The sequence below is a fragment of the Hippocampus comes genome, unplaced genomic scaffold (assembly GCF_001891065.2).
Source record: "Hippocampus comes isolate QL1 unplaced genomic scaffold, H_comes_QL1_v1.1 scaffold39, whole genome shotgun sequence".
In the NCBI taxonomy this organism is placed as follows: domain Eukaryota; kingdom Metazoa; phylum Chordata; class Actinopteri; order Syngnathiformes; family Syngnathidae; genus Hippocampus; species Hippocampus comes.
Genome location: NW_017842054.1, coordinates 869,541 through 886,228, shown reverse-complemented (window position 1 = coordinate 886,228; position 16,688 = coordinate 869,541). Strand labels below are relative to the sequence as shown.

General features: G+C 46.1%; 1 protein-coding gene across 2 annotated transcripts in view; it reads left to right on the top strand.

Annotated features, from left to right (window-relative positions):
* The first annotated feature begins 635 nt into the window (after window positions 1-635).
* The window catches only part of srbd1 (S1 RNA binding domain 1), a 32,230-nt gene continuing 16,177 nt past the window's right edge, over window positions 636-16,688 (top strand). For both annotated transcript variants that reach the window (XM_019860415.1, XM_019860414.1), the window contains exons 1-13: window positions 636-1,204; window positions 1,655-1,925; window positions 1,992-2,219; window positions 2,535-2,701; window positions 3,721-3,838; window positions 3,978-4,116; window positions 4,384-4,480; window positions 4,558-4,741; window positions 10,113-10,216; window positions 10,295-10,402; window positions 10,474-10,631; window positions 11,196-11,286; window positions 11,386-11,493. In XM_019860415.1, the coding sequence (XP_019715974.1) occupies window positions 1,140-1,204; window positions 1,655-1,925; window positions 1,992-2,219; window positions 2,535-2,701; window positions 3,721-3,838; window positions 3,978-4,116; window positions 4,384-4,480; window positions 4,558-4,741; window positions 10,113-10,216; window positions 10,295-10,402; window positions 10,474-10,631; window positions 11,196-11,286; window positions 11,386-11,493 (1,838 nt within the window). In that variant the 5' untranslated portion in view covers window positions 636-1,139. The remainder of the gene's footprint in view (window positions 1,205-1,654; window positions 1,926-1,991; window positions 2,220-2,534; window positions 2,702-3,720; window positions 3,839-3,977; window positions 4,117-4,383; window positions 4,481-4,557; window positions 4,742-10,112; window positions 10,217-10,294; window positions 10,403-10,473; window positions 10,632-11,195; window positions 11,287-11,385; window positions 11,494-16,688) is intronic.

The following is a 16,688-nucleotide window of genomic DNA, read 5'->3' as shown; positions in this document are numbered from 1 at the left end:
TGGAAGTGTCCAACGTTGCACTTTTTGTTTGCCATTTTGACTCAAAAGTGTCAGAAAAATATTCGTGACTGGACCTCAGAATTATTCTGTTACATTTTTTGGTGTTTTGCATGATTGCCATCTATAATTTTTTTTAATAGGTTTTGTGAATTACTCCTGGAATCGTGACTGGACCTCAGAATTATTCTGTTACATTTTTTTGGTGTTTTGCATGATTGCCATCTAGAATTTTTTTTAAATAAGTTTTGTGAATTACTCCTGGAATGACTACATCTATTTCTTTATATTTTGTTGATCAGCTGGTTGACGGTGCTACATCTTACTCTGTTGTCTACAATTAAACGGGTAACAAGATCCTCAGTGTTTACACTTACGATTTGTATCTATTTCTTTATATTTTGTTGATCAGCTGGTTGATGGTGCTACATCTTACTCTGTTGTCTAAAATTAAACGGGTAACAAGATCCTCTCGTTGTGTTTACACTTATGATTTGTTTGAAAAGTCTATCTATCTATATCTATCTCTGTTGTCTACAATTAAACGGGTAACAAGATCCTCAGTGTTTACACTTACGATTTGTTTGAAAAGTCTCTCTCTCTCTCTCTCTCTCTCTCTCTCTCTCTCTCTCTCTATCGCCAGTTTTTACGACTGCTTTCTGCTCCCTTTCATGTATTGTCTCCTAAAGAATGAAATACAGTACTGTAAATTACAGGAAATGAATTGATGTGTTGCTATTTTCCGCCGCGCCGTTAGGGGGCGAGAGCGTGCGTTAAACGGACGACGCTTCCTGTTTTACTTGTTAGAAGAAGCTGGGGAGCACTTTGAAGTTTCTCTCCAACCGGTCAATTTGCCTCCAAAGTGATGTGAATTTTCTGCGAAATAAAGAGAAAGGCATATTCTCCCTCCCGTGAACGTTACGTTTAGCGAAAACGTAGAGTCCAAGTCGCCGTTTGCCGTCATGACAGTGTGACAGTGACGCGCCAAATTTGAAATGAGCTCGACTGACTAGCGAAGAACAGGAACCTAGCCTCGAACCAGCTAGCAAAATAAAAGACCACGTTGTGATATTTAGTCGGCGTCGTGTACACTGTCGTCAGTATCGGAAGACGTCATTATATTTAATCCTCCTCTCAGAGAAATGAGCCGAAGAGCAAGGACCACGGTCAACGTGAACTACGTGGATTTGGATTCAGACGAGGACAGGTAAACGTGTTATGGTTTTATGTTTATCTTTGGCTTTATTGGCCGGTAAGGTTTACGCTCTCTTCGCAGAGAAAAGTGTTTTGCGCACAGGCACAATGTTTAGTTCTTCGCGGTGTTTTCCAATCTTTATTGAGACAATTGGCTCGTCTGGAATAAATCTCAAGGCACACCAACAAATAAGTGTCAGAAGTCCTGGGTCGGTATAACTGCAGCAATGATTATACTCGTCTCCCGCAAATGTACTTTTGTGTTAAATCTGGGACTGTTGAACACACCCGGAGTTACAACTATGCCACGATGTACACAAAAACAGTTAATTGATGTTGTTATTTCTTTTTAATAGATACAACACTCAATCATTATCAATAGTGACTCACGAGAAACATTTTTCAGCCACATTGCCCAGCCCTACGAAGCACATAATGTCAAAAAATGTATTTAATCTTTCAGTCAGATTGGCCAGATCTCCAACCGTTACCAGGTTGACAATGAAGAAGAATGGACGCCACCTGAGCCGAAGCCACTCCCCAGTGTCTCAGCTGCAAGTAAGAAGAGACCCTCCAAACCCAAAGTGCCTAAAAGCGAGGATGCCAAGAGGGGCACAAAACCCCCCAAAGCTGGGCTGAAGCGGCAAAAGCCCGAAAGTAACGCAAATGCACAGGCTGGAGATGTTCAATCACGATCGACACAGGCAGGACCAAGCATCAGAACAAAAGAGGAGGTACGAGCAAACTGAAAAGAGGCTGTTTTGTTCAGTTGCTCATTGTAACTCTGCTTTCCAATGCAGAGGATGTCACTTGCCGTCTCAAAGTCAGAACCGGGCGTGCAGGAAGGCCTGTCATTTGCCGGCCTGACCGCAAAGAAAGAAGAAGAAGACGACGACGATGATGAGAACTTCACCTTTGATGAGCCTCCGCTGAAGAAGCAGAAGACAGGCTGCCGATCGGCTCGCCAGTCCAAACAATCGCAATTGGTGGTGAAAGGGGAACTCAACATGAACTGGGACCCGATTGAGGTATTTTGCTTCGGTGTGCTTTTTGTTTTCAGAAATCGACAAGAAAACGCAAGACTTGTTTGTTTTACTTTCAATTTCGAAAAATACCACTTTAGAATAGCCTGTTTTTCCTTCAAAGTAATTACTTAGAGAAAGATAACTGCCAATAACGGAAATACTCATATCAGTGAAATCGATTTTCAAAAGGAAAACGTGATTGATTATATAAAAATGACCCATACGCAAGCTATGAAGAGTCGATTTGTCATTTTTTTTCTGTGCTGTAACATGTTGAAGTGCACCAACACATCATGACATGGAGGTGTGTCCGCTCAGGTGCTGTCCACGCTGTCGTGCGTGGAGCGTTGGGTGTGCGCTAACGTCGTCACGCTGCTGCGCGAGGAGAACACGGTGCCCTTCATGGTGCGCTACCGCAAGGACATGATCAATCACATGGACGCAGACGCCGTGCGTGACGTCCAGCTGGTGTACGAAGAGCTTTGGTGAGCAGCGCGAACGTGGTTCTCCAAGGCTGAGCGTCCACGTCCCTCGTTCGTCCTTTTTCAGAATCTCTTTTGAAGAACAAGTTTCAAACTGAACTCATGACGTCGGATGGCCGTAAATCGGCGTGGCATTTACATGTTAAATTAAATTTGCTGCCAAATATGGTTAAACCGTTTCAAAATCTATCTTGTAAATTTGTTTTTTATGATGTTGCCAACTTGTTGACAACCAAGTAAATTTAATTGGGGCAATCTTCAAAACCTCTTGCTGATACAATCATCTATGTAGGCTGCATATTATATGTTTGGCTCTAGGTGGCGCCAAATAACCATCTTTTAAAGTAATATCATTTTGAGAATTCACAGCAACCAAAAAAAGCGCACGCAAAAAAAGACAATATAAAAGAGTCAACAAAAAAGTAGAATGTGTACAAAGTTAGCATTGATGCATTAAGGTACTTTATGATTTCTTTTTATTTTACTAGCGTAGAGTTCAGTCGTGGTTGGTATGACATATCCTCTTAAATCTCGTTTCTGGTCTTGACATTGATTGCCTGATATCAAGGTTCACATTGGGTAAACAGGAACACCTGCAAACTAGTAGCGGTATGATTCTTTGCCAAACAAACAAAAATCAAGTGCCAAAACCGAAAAGGCCATGTCACCGCTGTTCAAGGATCCTTTCTTTTCACTGCCAAAAATTCAGTAAATAAACATTAGATATTGAATAACGTATACAAGTTTAGATCTTTAGTTTATAAGTCCAACCCAAATTATTTCTCATTTTTAGGAGATGATGTTGAAAAGTGCATTGATGTACCAACAAAAGCATGTCGCTGGCCATGACACTAGCGAGCCAGAGACAGGACTGCACTCGATTTGTTTTCGTGAAAAATATGAAGACGGTGCCTGTACCACTGCACCCGTGCTAGACACACAATTACAGTTGTGAGCTTCATGGCTACGTTGTTTGTTAAAATAGTCAGAATTCATGTTGCCTAACGTCTCTCTTGTTGTAGCGGCTTGGCAAAGAAGACCCAGTCTGTCATTACCACCCTGAAAAAAGACGGCGTTTTGACTACTGAACTTGAAAAAAGTCTGAGGAGCTGCCGGTCCGCCGATGAATTGGATCACGTGGTCAGAATATCATTTCTAAGGACTCACAAAAAAAAAAAAAAAAAAAAGGACCCGGTGGGAAAATTATTTTTTAAAGGGCCCAAAAAAAAAAAAAAAAAAAAAAAAAGATCCAAACAGTTAAACTTTCTTGTCTTTGCAGTATACTCCTTACAAGAAAGGATGCAAGGTGACCAAAGTGCGCAAGGCCAAAGCGCTGGGCCTCGAGGCCGCTGCCGCTGCCCTGATCGAGGCGCCGCACATGCTGGATTTCAGGACATGGGTTAAACCTGAAACAGACGGTACGACACACACCCATACCACATATATAAGTAACTGATAAATGAGTCATGTTTATTTTTCGACAAATGAATCGCCTCTTGGGGGTCTTGAAATTTTTGGCGAGCGCATATCATGGAGAAAATGAGCGGTTTAGGCATCGTGAACACAAAGCAAATCTAACTCACCACCTGGATATGAGGGACAAATGAATCCCTGACGCCACGTTCACTGATGGACACAAAACCAATGAAACTGAAAGTCACGTTGGCTTGCCTGTTTTGCACCAGGTCTCTCGTCTGTTGAAGAGGTGTCAACAGGCGTGCTCCATATTCTGGCCTACACCATCGCCAAAGACCCCGAAACGCTCACCTATGTGAAAACATTGTGAGAGCACGCATGCACACGCACACGCACGCGCACGCCCTCATCTTTGTTTTTTAAATATCGCTCTGCACGTGTAGGTGTGAGAATGACGACGTGAGCCTCCACTCGTCGGTGACCAGGACTGCCCTCAAGGAGAAAGAAGAGAAGTCGAAGTCGAGCGACAAGAAGCCGGCGTCTCAGAAAAACAAAAAGCAGGATGTTGACAAGTTCCACCTCTACTTCGACTTCACCAGCACGGTCCGGCGCGTCCAGCCTCATCAGGTATGTCATAAAGTCTTCATTCTGACGATACACGTTGGTGACGTGAGGGTACAATTTGAATTTGCTCTGCAACCACGCTCTCGGCCGTCGTTTTCCAAGTCATCTTTCGCCATTCAAATGAGTGGAAATGCCAGAATTCCTTTCCATGCTCCCGCCGCCAAAAACCTTTGCATACTTTTTAAGAAGAAGAAAAAGCTCTCGAATATTGTTCTTTGTTTGAATATGAGGAACTAAGCAGTTTGGCCATCACGATTTAATGCCGCAATTCAATTCATTGTGCTGCCCCACCTTGGCCACCGGGAGGAAGTGTAATAATCATGCAGACGCACTCGAAGAAAAAAATACGACTACATTCTACTACGATTGTAAGTGACTCAGTAGGACGCTGTAATACTAGTCACGTTTTTTTGTCAAGGATAAAGAATTTATGCCTGTTATTAGATTTGCCTGCATGTGTTGCCCCACTGTTTGTCTTCAAATAGCTGGGGCTTTTTAAAATGCAAATATGGATGCCAACCTTTAGCGTGTGAATAGTGTTTTGCATTGTTTGTTAGCATGAATCGAAGTGGGCGATGTGGTTGTTTTAAATACACAGTGTAATTCTTTGTTTTATGTTTAGTTTGACAGCAAATTTCAACTGAGAGAGGTAAACGGCTCTCTCAAGGCGCCACTGTCTCGTTACATACGGTCGACAGAAACAAAAGGGGTCATGTTGGCTGGAAAAATATGGTTCAAAAGCATCATAAAACTTGAAGCCCAAATCATCTTCATTCGTGATCTTCGGTGACACTTGAGGAAATCGCTTGAAACATCAACTCACTGAGCATCTGAAAGATGACCTCCCCAGGTGTCTTTTTGTTGACTTTTTTTTTTTTGGTGATGCCGCTTCAGCAGACGACGACACAAAGTGCGATAACCGGAGATGTCGAAGTGCTACAAGTGTCAATCCAAACGGAGCCTTGTTCATTTTAATCAAGGCTCCGATTAGATTGGAGGCGGAGAAAGTCTTTGGACTTTTTTCCTCACAGACACCCGCAGCAACACATGCCATCTGTTCGTGCCGCGTGCGTGCCACTGCCGAACACGAAGCCACGTCAGTCGCGGTTAGCCTCATTACCCCCTCTGTGCCACCCAACCCCGATGCCCCGCCACCCCCCAGTGACTGGTGGGTTACTCAGAGTTGGTCTCGGGCTTCATATGTCACCGCGGCTCCCGTCAGTCGCTCCCGCCTCTGTGCCGCACCAACACTCCCTGGCAAGCGGGCTCTGCCCTACGGTCTTCAAATAACACACACACACACGTGCGCACGCGCGCGCACACACATCCAGCAAGTCCCCCTCGTTCTCTCCTCTTAACATATGTGACATGTCCCCCGTCGACATGCCATTGGATTAGAGCGCCTGACTGACAGGCGTTCTCCAGCCCTGACAGCTCTTGCTGCCCCGAGCGCCAGAAAAGAGAAGGAAGGAAGGAAGGATGGGAGGGAAGAAAGGAAAGGAGGAAGAGAGCACAGATGGAGGGGTGTTCGTCACTTATCTCCCCCCCACCCTCAGCCCACTTAATTCGATGACTCGCTTTTGTCACAGAGCGTTAATCCACAGTGACCCTGCTAGCTGTCGGACTGCGGCTAAAATGAACCTTTTCTTGTCGTCAAGTCGGCGTGGTGGTGGTGGTGGTGGGGAGGGGAGAGCAGGTGGGAGACGGGAGATGTGTGTGCGCGCGTGTGAGAGCGCAAGCTTGCTCGTTTGCGTCGTCACATTTTGGTGCGAGTCCATCGCCTCCACCTTTTTGGAGGGAAAGATTGGGGCGCTTTCAGATTGGCAGCGATTCGTAGAATATTGCATTTGCTCTTGTAATATTTGCTCCTTAATAAACACAATTTTAAAGTGCAATTCATTGAGATATCGGTGACATATGGCATGTGCATTTGGATATTTTAAACATTACTTTTATGACATCATCATTTTCTCTGATTCGCTCTGCTTGATCGTTTGGTCAATGACTTGATTTTGTTTTACGACTCAACTCACGGCTCAATTTCCCTGTCTCTCAAATTCATTTTCCCCATTGAAATGAATTGAACTGCCTTCCAACACCCCCAAAATGCCTCATTTCTTTGTGGCGTGTTTTAAAATGAGAAAAATATCACAGTATTTTATTGATGCATTTATTTTAACGCAGACTCCCCAACCTGTCCATGGGTTTTTTTGGTACCGGAGTCGTAACTGCTCAAAAATTGTCATAACATTGTGAGAAAAAGTTTTGACATTACCAAAAAAGTCAATCATAATACGACTCTAGATTTGTAATTTTGTGAGACTTTATGGAAAACAAAACAAAACAAAACAAAACAAAACAGTATGACGAGAGTACAATGAGGATTTGGTGGGAGCAAAAAGAATGCCACCACCGGTGACTCCCACTTGAAGACTGATTGATTGAACAGTTTGCTAATCGAATCAATATCAGTCTGTGTAGAACTCCGGCAAGCACCCAGAGTGTCTGGAAACATCGTTCTTTTGAGCGAGCTGGGACTTAATCCCATCCGATTTGATTTTCAGGCCTTCTCGTGAAGAGTACGCCTTTAGCTCATGGCTATTAACCAGCCGGCGTACGCCAGGACGGATTTGCGGGCTGCCATGCCACTTGCTCTGCGATCAATCGGCAGCTAAGCGCAGCAGTCAGGGGCTGGCCTGCAGAGGGGTCGCCCTAAATGGAGCTGCTTCGTCAATTCAACACCCCGCTTTGATGGACAGGTGGAGCAAGTTTCTTTTGTCCGTCACATACCAGAGGCACTTACCCTTGGCTCCTTGCGGGTTTAATTACGTGTCAATTCCACCAACAATTCGTCCTTTGCTTCTCCGTGTTTCTTTCAGGTCGCTAACCGACATCTCGGCTTGGAACAAAAATGTTTTGTTTTCTGCTCTTTTCTGTTTGTTTCCAAAATAGCAGCACCGTATTTAATTGGCTGATATTAGTTGTTGGATTCCTTGCAGCTTTAATTTTTTTTTTTCTTACGGTAACATGCGAATGAGACCCCAAAAAAGGCATTCAACAAAAAACCGAATACAAATTGGGGGGGCTAATTTTTTTCTCTCTGTTGTAAAGGTGTCCAGCTGTCCAAGATGAAAGAAGCTGGGTTTGACATCCGAATAGATCTAAGTTGTAAGAACACGCCCTTTGACTTTATTGACCTTAAATTCCGGATAAACTGAACGCGAGAGCATTTGGAAACAGCTTTGTGTCCCAGTTGTGTCATTCAAGTCAACGTGTGCCTCTGCACGGTGTGGATGGATGTGTTGATGACGGTATTCCTCTTAAGAAAGACGGAGAGAGACAAGGAGACAGCTAGCGAGAGGACAGCGGTTGGCCGGCTGCCCTCCCCTGCGGCCGGGTTTCCGCTGCCGGATGGGCGAGGACGGCGGTCCGTCTGTCTTCTCTCGTCAGGCGTTGGCCGCTATCTCGCTACCTGTCACTCCCGGCCCGACTTAATGCGCAAATACACTCTTCTCGCTCTGTCTCGCATCACCCTTCCTCTCGGATCGCCCGCCGTCTCCGGCAAGTGACCCAAGCCGGGGAGAAAGTGAGGAACATGCATGCTCGGCTATGAAGCGTGGCATCGTTGTGGGGCCACCTACTTGTAGCCAACGGGCATACATGAATGTACGACACACGGGCTGAGCACGTGTTGAACATCAGAGCCCTTCTGCAGAGCGCGGGCTTTGCGAGTCACCGGGACGCCTCCACATCCCATCCGCATGTGCGCCATAACAGAGGAACGTAGAGATCGGATCCTGTATTGCGAAAGCAATGTGCTTCATTAGTTCTCTAGTTTGAGTTATCTTTTTATTTACAAATAGTTCAAGAGAGACCGCTATCCAAAGGGAGTTCCAAAGTTTCATCAACTCCAAACTAACTTGAATAAATGAGACAATGACTCTAGGCTGGTTAGGTTCTCAGCACTTGGCTGAAAGAAATTATTCACAAGGGGTAGGTCACTGAAAAAAAGGTTAGGGTGAGAACCGCTGTGCTAGGCCACGGAGGCGCCAAGAAAAATCCACGTCCAAACCAACCCGAGACTCAAGGGTGAGGTGGCGCTCTGCCTCCACCGTATGATGAACTGATTGGTTAGGTCAGCGAAGTGGAACAGCAAAAACACACATCGCAGAAATCTGAAGTGGAAAATCAAGAAACTACTCTATCCTTGTCATCTAAACGTCAAGTTTGCCAAAGTGGTGGGAAACCAGCAATGACATTTGCTGTGTCACTACTTGATAGCCCGGGTCACCCAAAATGACCGTTCCGTATCCACCTTGGATTTCTTCAAGGTCTCGGAGGGCCCCCTGTGTTCCAACGAAAACGTCAGTCCGGCAGACATTCTCGTTTGGGTCCAGTTTCCAGATCTTTTTTTTTATTTTTATCAAAGAACCGTGCACAGATTTAGCCTAGGCTATGTTCGTTTAACTACTTGAACCTCTCGGGCTTTTGCAGATGTTGGGCGTCTGTCGGGAGGTGTGCGATTTGATGAATATCACTTGAGAAATGTCATCGCAGTCAGGGCGGCGGCCCGCAGCGAAAACATGCCATTCGGGAAGAAATCTAAATTTCACCCTAATTCGAGCAAGCTCGCCCCTGACATGCCATTAGCTGTGTTTTTCATGTTGCCGTTGTCGCTTTTGTGCGAGGGTGCCGCTGAGCTCCAACGGTTGTGGCACGGCGCGTGCGTGCGTGCGCGGGTGGCGGGGGCAGGCCTGGCGGTCCTCGCCGCTGACGGTGGCACAGCGGTGGCATTTGTCAGCTCGCCTTTTCCACTTGGGCTCCAGATTGACGTCTCGTTTCTCGTGCCGTGCGCTGCGGCGGGCTAAAGGTTCCCCGCTGAAAAGGTCAGACACTTACTACTGTTTGCTTAACAGCATGTAACAGTTCTTCTGAAGGGGCAAGGAAGGAAGGGAGGGTGGGGGGTGTCGTCAAAAACACAGCACAACAGGCCTGGCCACAGGACACACTCGGAGGCTCATCACTCAATTGTGTGCATGAAGAGTATGCAGTATTTTAGTTTTCCGTGGCTGTTTCTTTAATTTAATTACCTCAGCCAAGGAGTTGGATACCCTATTGAAAATCGGCCTCCTTCTGAGGAAGATGCCGGGTGGCAGAATACTTCAAACAGCAGCAATAATGATGTCATAAAAATGTCAATTGGAAAATTGCATTTTCAACAGCTTTCAGGGTCTGTTGAGATCTTTTTTTCTTTTTTTTTTTAAAATCCCACTGTATTACGGAAGCCAATATAATTCATTTAGAAAAAAAACTATTCAAGTTCTCACAGCCTATCACGTTGCACTAACAACATCTTCTTTGATGTGCTGCACAGACGTTGGCCATCAACCGTGGGGAGAGTCTGAAAATTTTGACAGTCAAGGTGAACATCCCCGAGCGGGTCAAGCAAAACTTCATGCGGTGGTGCATCAACAACAGGTCACAGCACATATAGAGATGAGCAAAGACGCGCGCGCTATCGTGTGTATGATAAACCGACGTTTTGTTCCATGGCAGGTGGAAGCCAAAGACGTACGCTCGGGAGGAGCATCAAGCCCTCATCAAGGATTCAGTCGAGGACTCATACAAAAGGCTCATTGTGCCTTTTCTCAGCAGAACGTACAGGTTTGCCAAACTCTTTTCATTTTAGCCTCACCCTCGATTCCAGTCTTATTTTCCCGTCTCCCCGTTTTTAGAACAAACCTTACCAAAGCAGCCGAGAAGGAATCGGTCGCCATGTTTGTGCGAAACCTCCGCCAGCGCTTGTTGGTGTGTCCGGTCCGGGGCTGCGCCATGATGGGGGTGGACCCCGGCTTCCGACATGGTTGCAAGCTGGCAATCCTCTCCCCAACCGGTGAGAGAGAGCATGAAATGGGGACCATCATGAAAAAAAAAAGACTCACACACGCCCACCGAGCAATTGAGCAATGGAAATTGATAACATTTTTCTTCTCAAATCCTCAAAATGAGCATCAAACTTCGCCGGCATGCCCCAGACACTTTAAATGACGTTGGCAAAAAAATCCTCAGAAAAATAAATGCCTCACCATAAATAACACACTTCAGTACTCAGATGGCTTTTTTGTCGGTGAAAAATAAATGCCTTACTTCTAATAAAAGCTCTCCTCTAACTCATTTTTTGTCAGCGGAAAATTAATTGACCTTTTCTAAATGCTTGGTGCTCTCTTTTTTTTTTTTTTTTGTCTGTGAAAAATAAATGCCTTGCCCTTAATATTGTCTGACAGCAGGTAAAACACTGAATGCTGGGAACCAATGTTTGCATTTTTTTTTTTTTGACATTTTAAAATGACATGCACTGGCAAATGACACATGTGCATGTGGATGAATGCATTCTGATGGACGAATATTGGGTCATCGAGAGCAAACGTGTCGAGTTTTGTCTCACGCTTGTTCCCAGGTCAAATCCTCCACACGGATGTCGTCTACCTGCACGGCTTCCGCAATGATAGGGAAGCGGAAAAGCTGCGACAACTTATGCTGAAATACAAGTACTTCCACAGTTTACACACGCTCCGGGATTGCTTGTAAGATATTTGTCCCAATGTAATTGTGTGGATTGCTCACTCTCGTCCACTTGTCAACACCAGCTGCAGCAGGGTCGTCATCGGCAATGGGACGGCATGTCGTGAGACGGAGGCCTTCTTCGCTGACCTCATCGCCAAGCACTACTTTCACCCGCTGGATGTGTCCTACTGGTAAGATCGCACATCCAAGCGCCACAAATGGAGTTCGGTCACCCGGCAGGCGGAAAAGTGTCAGCCGTTTTTGAGGTTTTTCCTTCCACCCGTCCACCATCTGATATTGTTTGAATTGTCAAGCTCATTATCTTTTACATGAATGAGTGGCTATTTTCTAAAGCCTTCTCGGTGTGACGCAGTGCAGAATTTCCAACTGCCAAACATAAAAAGCAGCTCTCTGACAGTGTCAATCAAAGGTCAGAAGTGTACCTATCGTTGTGAGTCCTGAAAATGAAAAGTTAGAGTGAAGAGGAACGCTTGAGTGATGAGGAATGTCGAACTAAAACAAGAGATGGAGGTGAAAGAGAGAGAGGGGCGGAGGCGCACTGATAATGGTGAATATTATCTATTAAAGCCATCTGGACTTTGTTTCACTTTGGGCCAATTAAGGGGACGCTTTGCAGTGCACGTTGTGTCTGTAACCGGGTCCGGTGCACACTTGGGCGTACAACGCGGCGGGAGCCGGCTCCAAACATAACACGCGAGCGACCTCGCCGCAGTTCTGTTTGTTGACTCGAGGCTCGCGTCGGGACCGCAGCCGAGAACCACGTCAGCGGGATCGCGTATCATCCCGAGTTCAACACCTTTGCTCTAATAGCCCACGTTTTCCATCTTCTTTCAAAGGTGGCTTTTCTTTCGCTTCTCAAGAGCAGACGCGGCACACGCGAGGCCTTATGACATTAGCAGGATGGTTCGTCGGTCGAGTCGCTGCGGCTAGAATGTCTCTCTTGTTCATTCGTTCAATGGGATGACGTGAAAAGGCCCAAAAGAGACGTTGAGCAAATTTCTGACGTAGTTCTGGCTTGATTATGGATACGAATGACTCCATATTCACATTTTTACACCACTTGTATGGCATATTAAACATCTGCAAGCTTATACGACCATTCATTACATTGCATCGCTTTGAATTATCCATACATCCTCACACACACATACATAATCTCAAGTACACACTCTGAATTTTTCTCGTTACGCGCCTAAAATTTCATCTGAGGGGCACCTCGTAAAACCAAGGTAGCCTGGAGCCCTGAAATTGGTGATCCTCTGCCTCTCACCCAAAGTATACTGTTGTCGTGCAGTAGATAGCTCCCTGCATCTATTGGAAATAAATCCTCCTGGCCACCATATGAAGAGATATGACCTGCTCTTATTTCTTGCCAAATGGCACCTTTCCATTCATTGCATTATTTCACATTTGTTTGTTAAACACAACTACATTCCTCGCCTCTCTATTAATTAGGTTGATTGCATCTTAACATTACACGATTTGACTTGAACAAGTTCCTGTGGCGTGAACGCCCCCCCCCCCTCCCACAGGGCATGATACGGCGTGGGGTATCATCGTTCTGACAAGGTCTGTCTGTGCCTGCGATGAGGGTTGAAGGGGGCGGGGGGTCTTTCTGAATCTTTGTTCGGTCATGTTTATTGGTAATGGATGCAAACACTTAGTGTAAGGTGTTCCGTCCTGCTCCATCAGTACTTACTTAGAAATTCTGTCATGAAAACTCCAGCTAATTGCAGTCGTGTTTGGATTTCCTCTTATGCACACATTACCAAATAATTAGACAAGTACAGAATAGGCTCGGCCAAGAGTCTGTTCCTCAAAAATGCTGTGTAAATTGTATGAATGGGGATCAGGTTTTTAATTTATTCTTGGTATCATATCCTTTTTTTTTCTTCCAACTGTGAAAGGAAAATGGGGTCAAACTCGACAATCGCTTTCCCACTTTTGTGGGACGGTCATTCAGCTGCAGCTGCAGTTTTCTTTCCGCTGCACCGAATGGACTTGGTCAATCGCGTGCGATTGTCCCATGCACCAAGAATGACAAGTTGACAAGCTGGTTCTAATGATATCAGAGGGCAAGATTATCAGGTGGGGCGGGTGTTGGGGGGCTGCATAGGTTGGAAAGCTCTTTGGGCAACGGTGATGATACACACATTGCACACAAACACGAGAGCTTCTGGCCGATAACAATGACTCATTTCTTGACCCCTTGCTTTGTCACCGCTGGGAGGCAATTGAGCCTTTTAAATGATCCGTGCTCTTTGGAAATAAATGTGGACATATCTAACAATCGGGCAAATCATTGGACGTGCTTTGGTTTTGAATCTCAGCTGATCCCACTCATCTGTCTTTGACCCACTCTGATGTTTTGTAGATTGGTTATGCCGGACTCGACTGGGCCTGGTAGTCATGCCTTTGCCCAAGTCGTGCCCTGCTTTCAAAAGTGGCAGACTATCTCTCTTTCAAGTAGTAGTCATCATTCTCCCCTTGATTGGCTCTCTTGTCCCAGAGCGATAAGCGGATGTCTTGACGATACGCCCTTGACCGCGTTACATCCCCTCCCCGCAGCGCACTCCCGGTGGGATGAGATCATTTTGACTGGCTGGCGGGGCAGCGACAGCACGACCGTATTCATGACCGCGCGTATCCTCTGTCAAGTCCCGCGTCCGGGCTCGCGACCAGGGGCCGGGTCGAGTGAGTGATGAACATAGAGTGGCAGCACCCAGTGTGCACTGTGCCCCCATCCAGGCTCGCCGGGCCCCAGAGAGCGCCGCCACAAGATGAGTTGGAGAGGCTGGAATTGATTTCACGTCGCGTGAGGAGAAGGCCTAAATGGGGCACGCTCAGAGGTCATGTCACTACATTTGAAGGAAGCGAGTGCCAAAACAACTTAACTGCCTCAAAAATAATTGAACTAAATTGTTGACCCACCAGGCGGCACCGTGGACGACTGCTTAGCACGTCGGCGCCACAGTGCAGAGGTGCAGGGTTCGATTCCGGCTCCGGCCTTCCTGTGTGGAGTGCGCATGTTCTCCCCGTGCCTGCGTTTGTGGAGGTTGGGAGCTTGGGGGTGGTTACTACGGTTTACGTGTGATTGTGAGAGCGCAAATGGTTGTTGGTCTATGCATGCCCTGCGATTGGCTGGGAACCGGTTCAGGGTGTTCCCCGCCTACCCCGCGACCCTCGTGAGGATAAGCAGCTTGGAAAATGGACCCCTTGCCCTCATTCTTTAGCTGCCGTGCTTCAGTCTGATGATATCAGCGGTGCAGCAGAAGTTTGTTCCTTCTGCGTGTGCCCCCTTTTTGTGTCGCAGGGCCTCATTTGATTTTTCATCATGCACCCTTTTCCAATTGCAACGCGGATTGTCCCATCGTGCCTCACTGGTGGTCAACTTGTGGCCCCGCCCATTTCCTTCAAGGCCCTGCTGCTCATGTGCCAAGTCCCGGTGACATGCCGGATGTATATTTGGGCGTGTGTAAGATGGGCCTTTGCTGCAGAGCGATTGACATGAGTGTCTGTGAGGCTTTGCTCTTTTCCGAAGTGCCTCCCACTGGCGGAGTGCGCGTGCGCGCGTCCCTCGCCGCCTGCCTCCTAGCTTCTTTGCTGGAGACTGACAGCCCTTGACACCTGCCATTTTGGACGCTTTTCTCTGCGAAAAATGTCACCGTCTTCAAAGCCGACATGTATGTATTTGTGCGTGTGAGCGAGAAAGAAGACATCGCTCAAATGCGTGCGCCGGAGGTGACGCTTTGCAGCTGACTGAGCAATGAAAGCGAGCTGTTTGAGCAGCCGGGACGGCAACTTGCCTGTGTGTGTTTGTTTGTGTGTTCTTTACGCGGAGATATTTTGGAGTGTTAATTTGTGAGCTCAAAGCTCCTGCGAGGCTTTAACTTGATGTCAGGCCAAGTCACAGGACCTTGTCAGTCAGCTCGAAAGAGAGCCATTTCGGTGTCCTGCCCATTCCCATTTTGAGATTTCCATTCATCGCCCACCTTTGTGTCACTTTGTGTTTCATTCTGTCCAGCAAAGAGTGCTCCGCGTTTCAATTTCTCCGATTTTTTTTTCTTTCTTTCTTTTAGGTGCACGTGTATTTTAATTTGAGAGATTTTTTGAAATTATTACAATAATCATTTCGGTTTTTAGTTTTTCTTTGAGCTTTTTTTATATTTTAAGTACAGCGCAATTGTCGTTTAATTTGTAAACACAATATATTTGCATCCAATCAGTTATATAAATACACGAATGTTTGCTTTTAGTTTTTTTTCCCTGTATTTAAGCATGTTACAGCTGCAAAAACATGCAGTGTACTTGTTCAAAAAAAAAACAACTGAAAGCTGGACCATTAGGGTGGTACTTGGAGAGCCAAGTATTTTCGAGGGCTTGTCAAAAGTTTGAGAACCGCTTATTTAGAGGTTTGTTAAACGCATCACCGTAGGAAAATACATTTCAGGTTCCGACCTAATTACTATATTTTTAAAAAAAATTTAATCGCATTATTCCAGTTTTTGGAGATAATGAATTTGCGTTTTTTGTTTGTTCTAATGCAGGCATGTCCAGCTGCGGGCCTGGAGGGCCACCGTCCTGCCTCTTTTCCATCTCTCACTGATTCAGCTGATCAGCTCTGAAGCAGCATTAGAACGATCCTGATGATTTGAATCAGGTGCGTTGCTCCTGGGAGAGCTGGAAAACAGGCAGGACAGTGGCCCGCGAGGACCGACTTGGGACACCCCTGCTCGAACGTATAAAAACGATCAAAAATGAAATGGTGAATCTATAGAATATGAGCTTCCCTTTTTGAATCGAACTACTGCTGAAATTGACGTGATTGGAGACTTGTGAAAATGCTGAGACTTCCTCCGGAGCAGATGTGTGCATCCTTTTACGTTCACGGGCCACGTATTACCTTGCTCTTTCCCAAGATTGAATTGCATTTCAAGCACTTCATCACCGAGCCGCTGACTTTTTCAAATGTAGTGTATAGCGGCTCTGTGCATGTGGCGCATGCAGCCGACACATGGCCAAACTCCTAATGCCGACAACACATTGGACAGTAACTTAAGTGACATGTGTGGGTATCCCCAGCCCCCCCTTTCCCAAGATTGAATTGCATTTCAAGCACTTCATAACCGAGCCGCTGACTTTTTCAAATGTAGTGTATATGTAGTGTACATGGCCAAACCCCTAATGCCGACAACACATTGGACAGCAACTTAAGTGACATGTGTGGGTATCCCCCACTCCCCCTCCTTCTCGTCAACTTTTTGTCTTCTGTATCAGATGAGTTGGTGATATTATTGCCCCCTCGTCTTTTCCTACCGATCTGATGGGCTGTTTGTCATTTCCTGACAGGCTGTGTGTCTGTGTG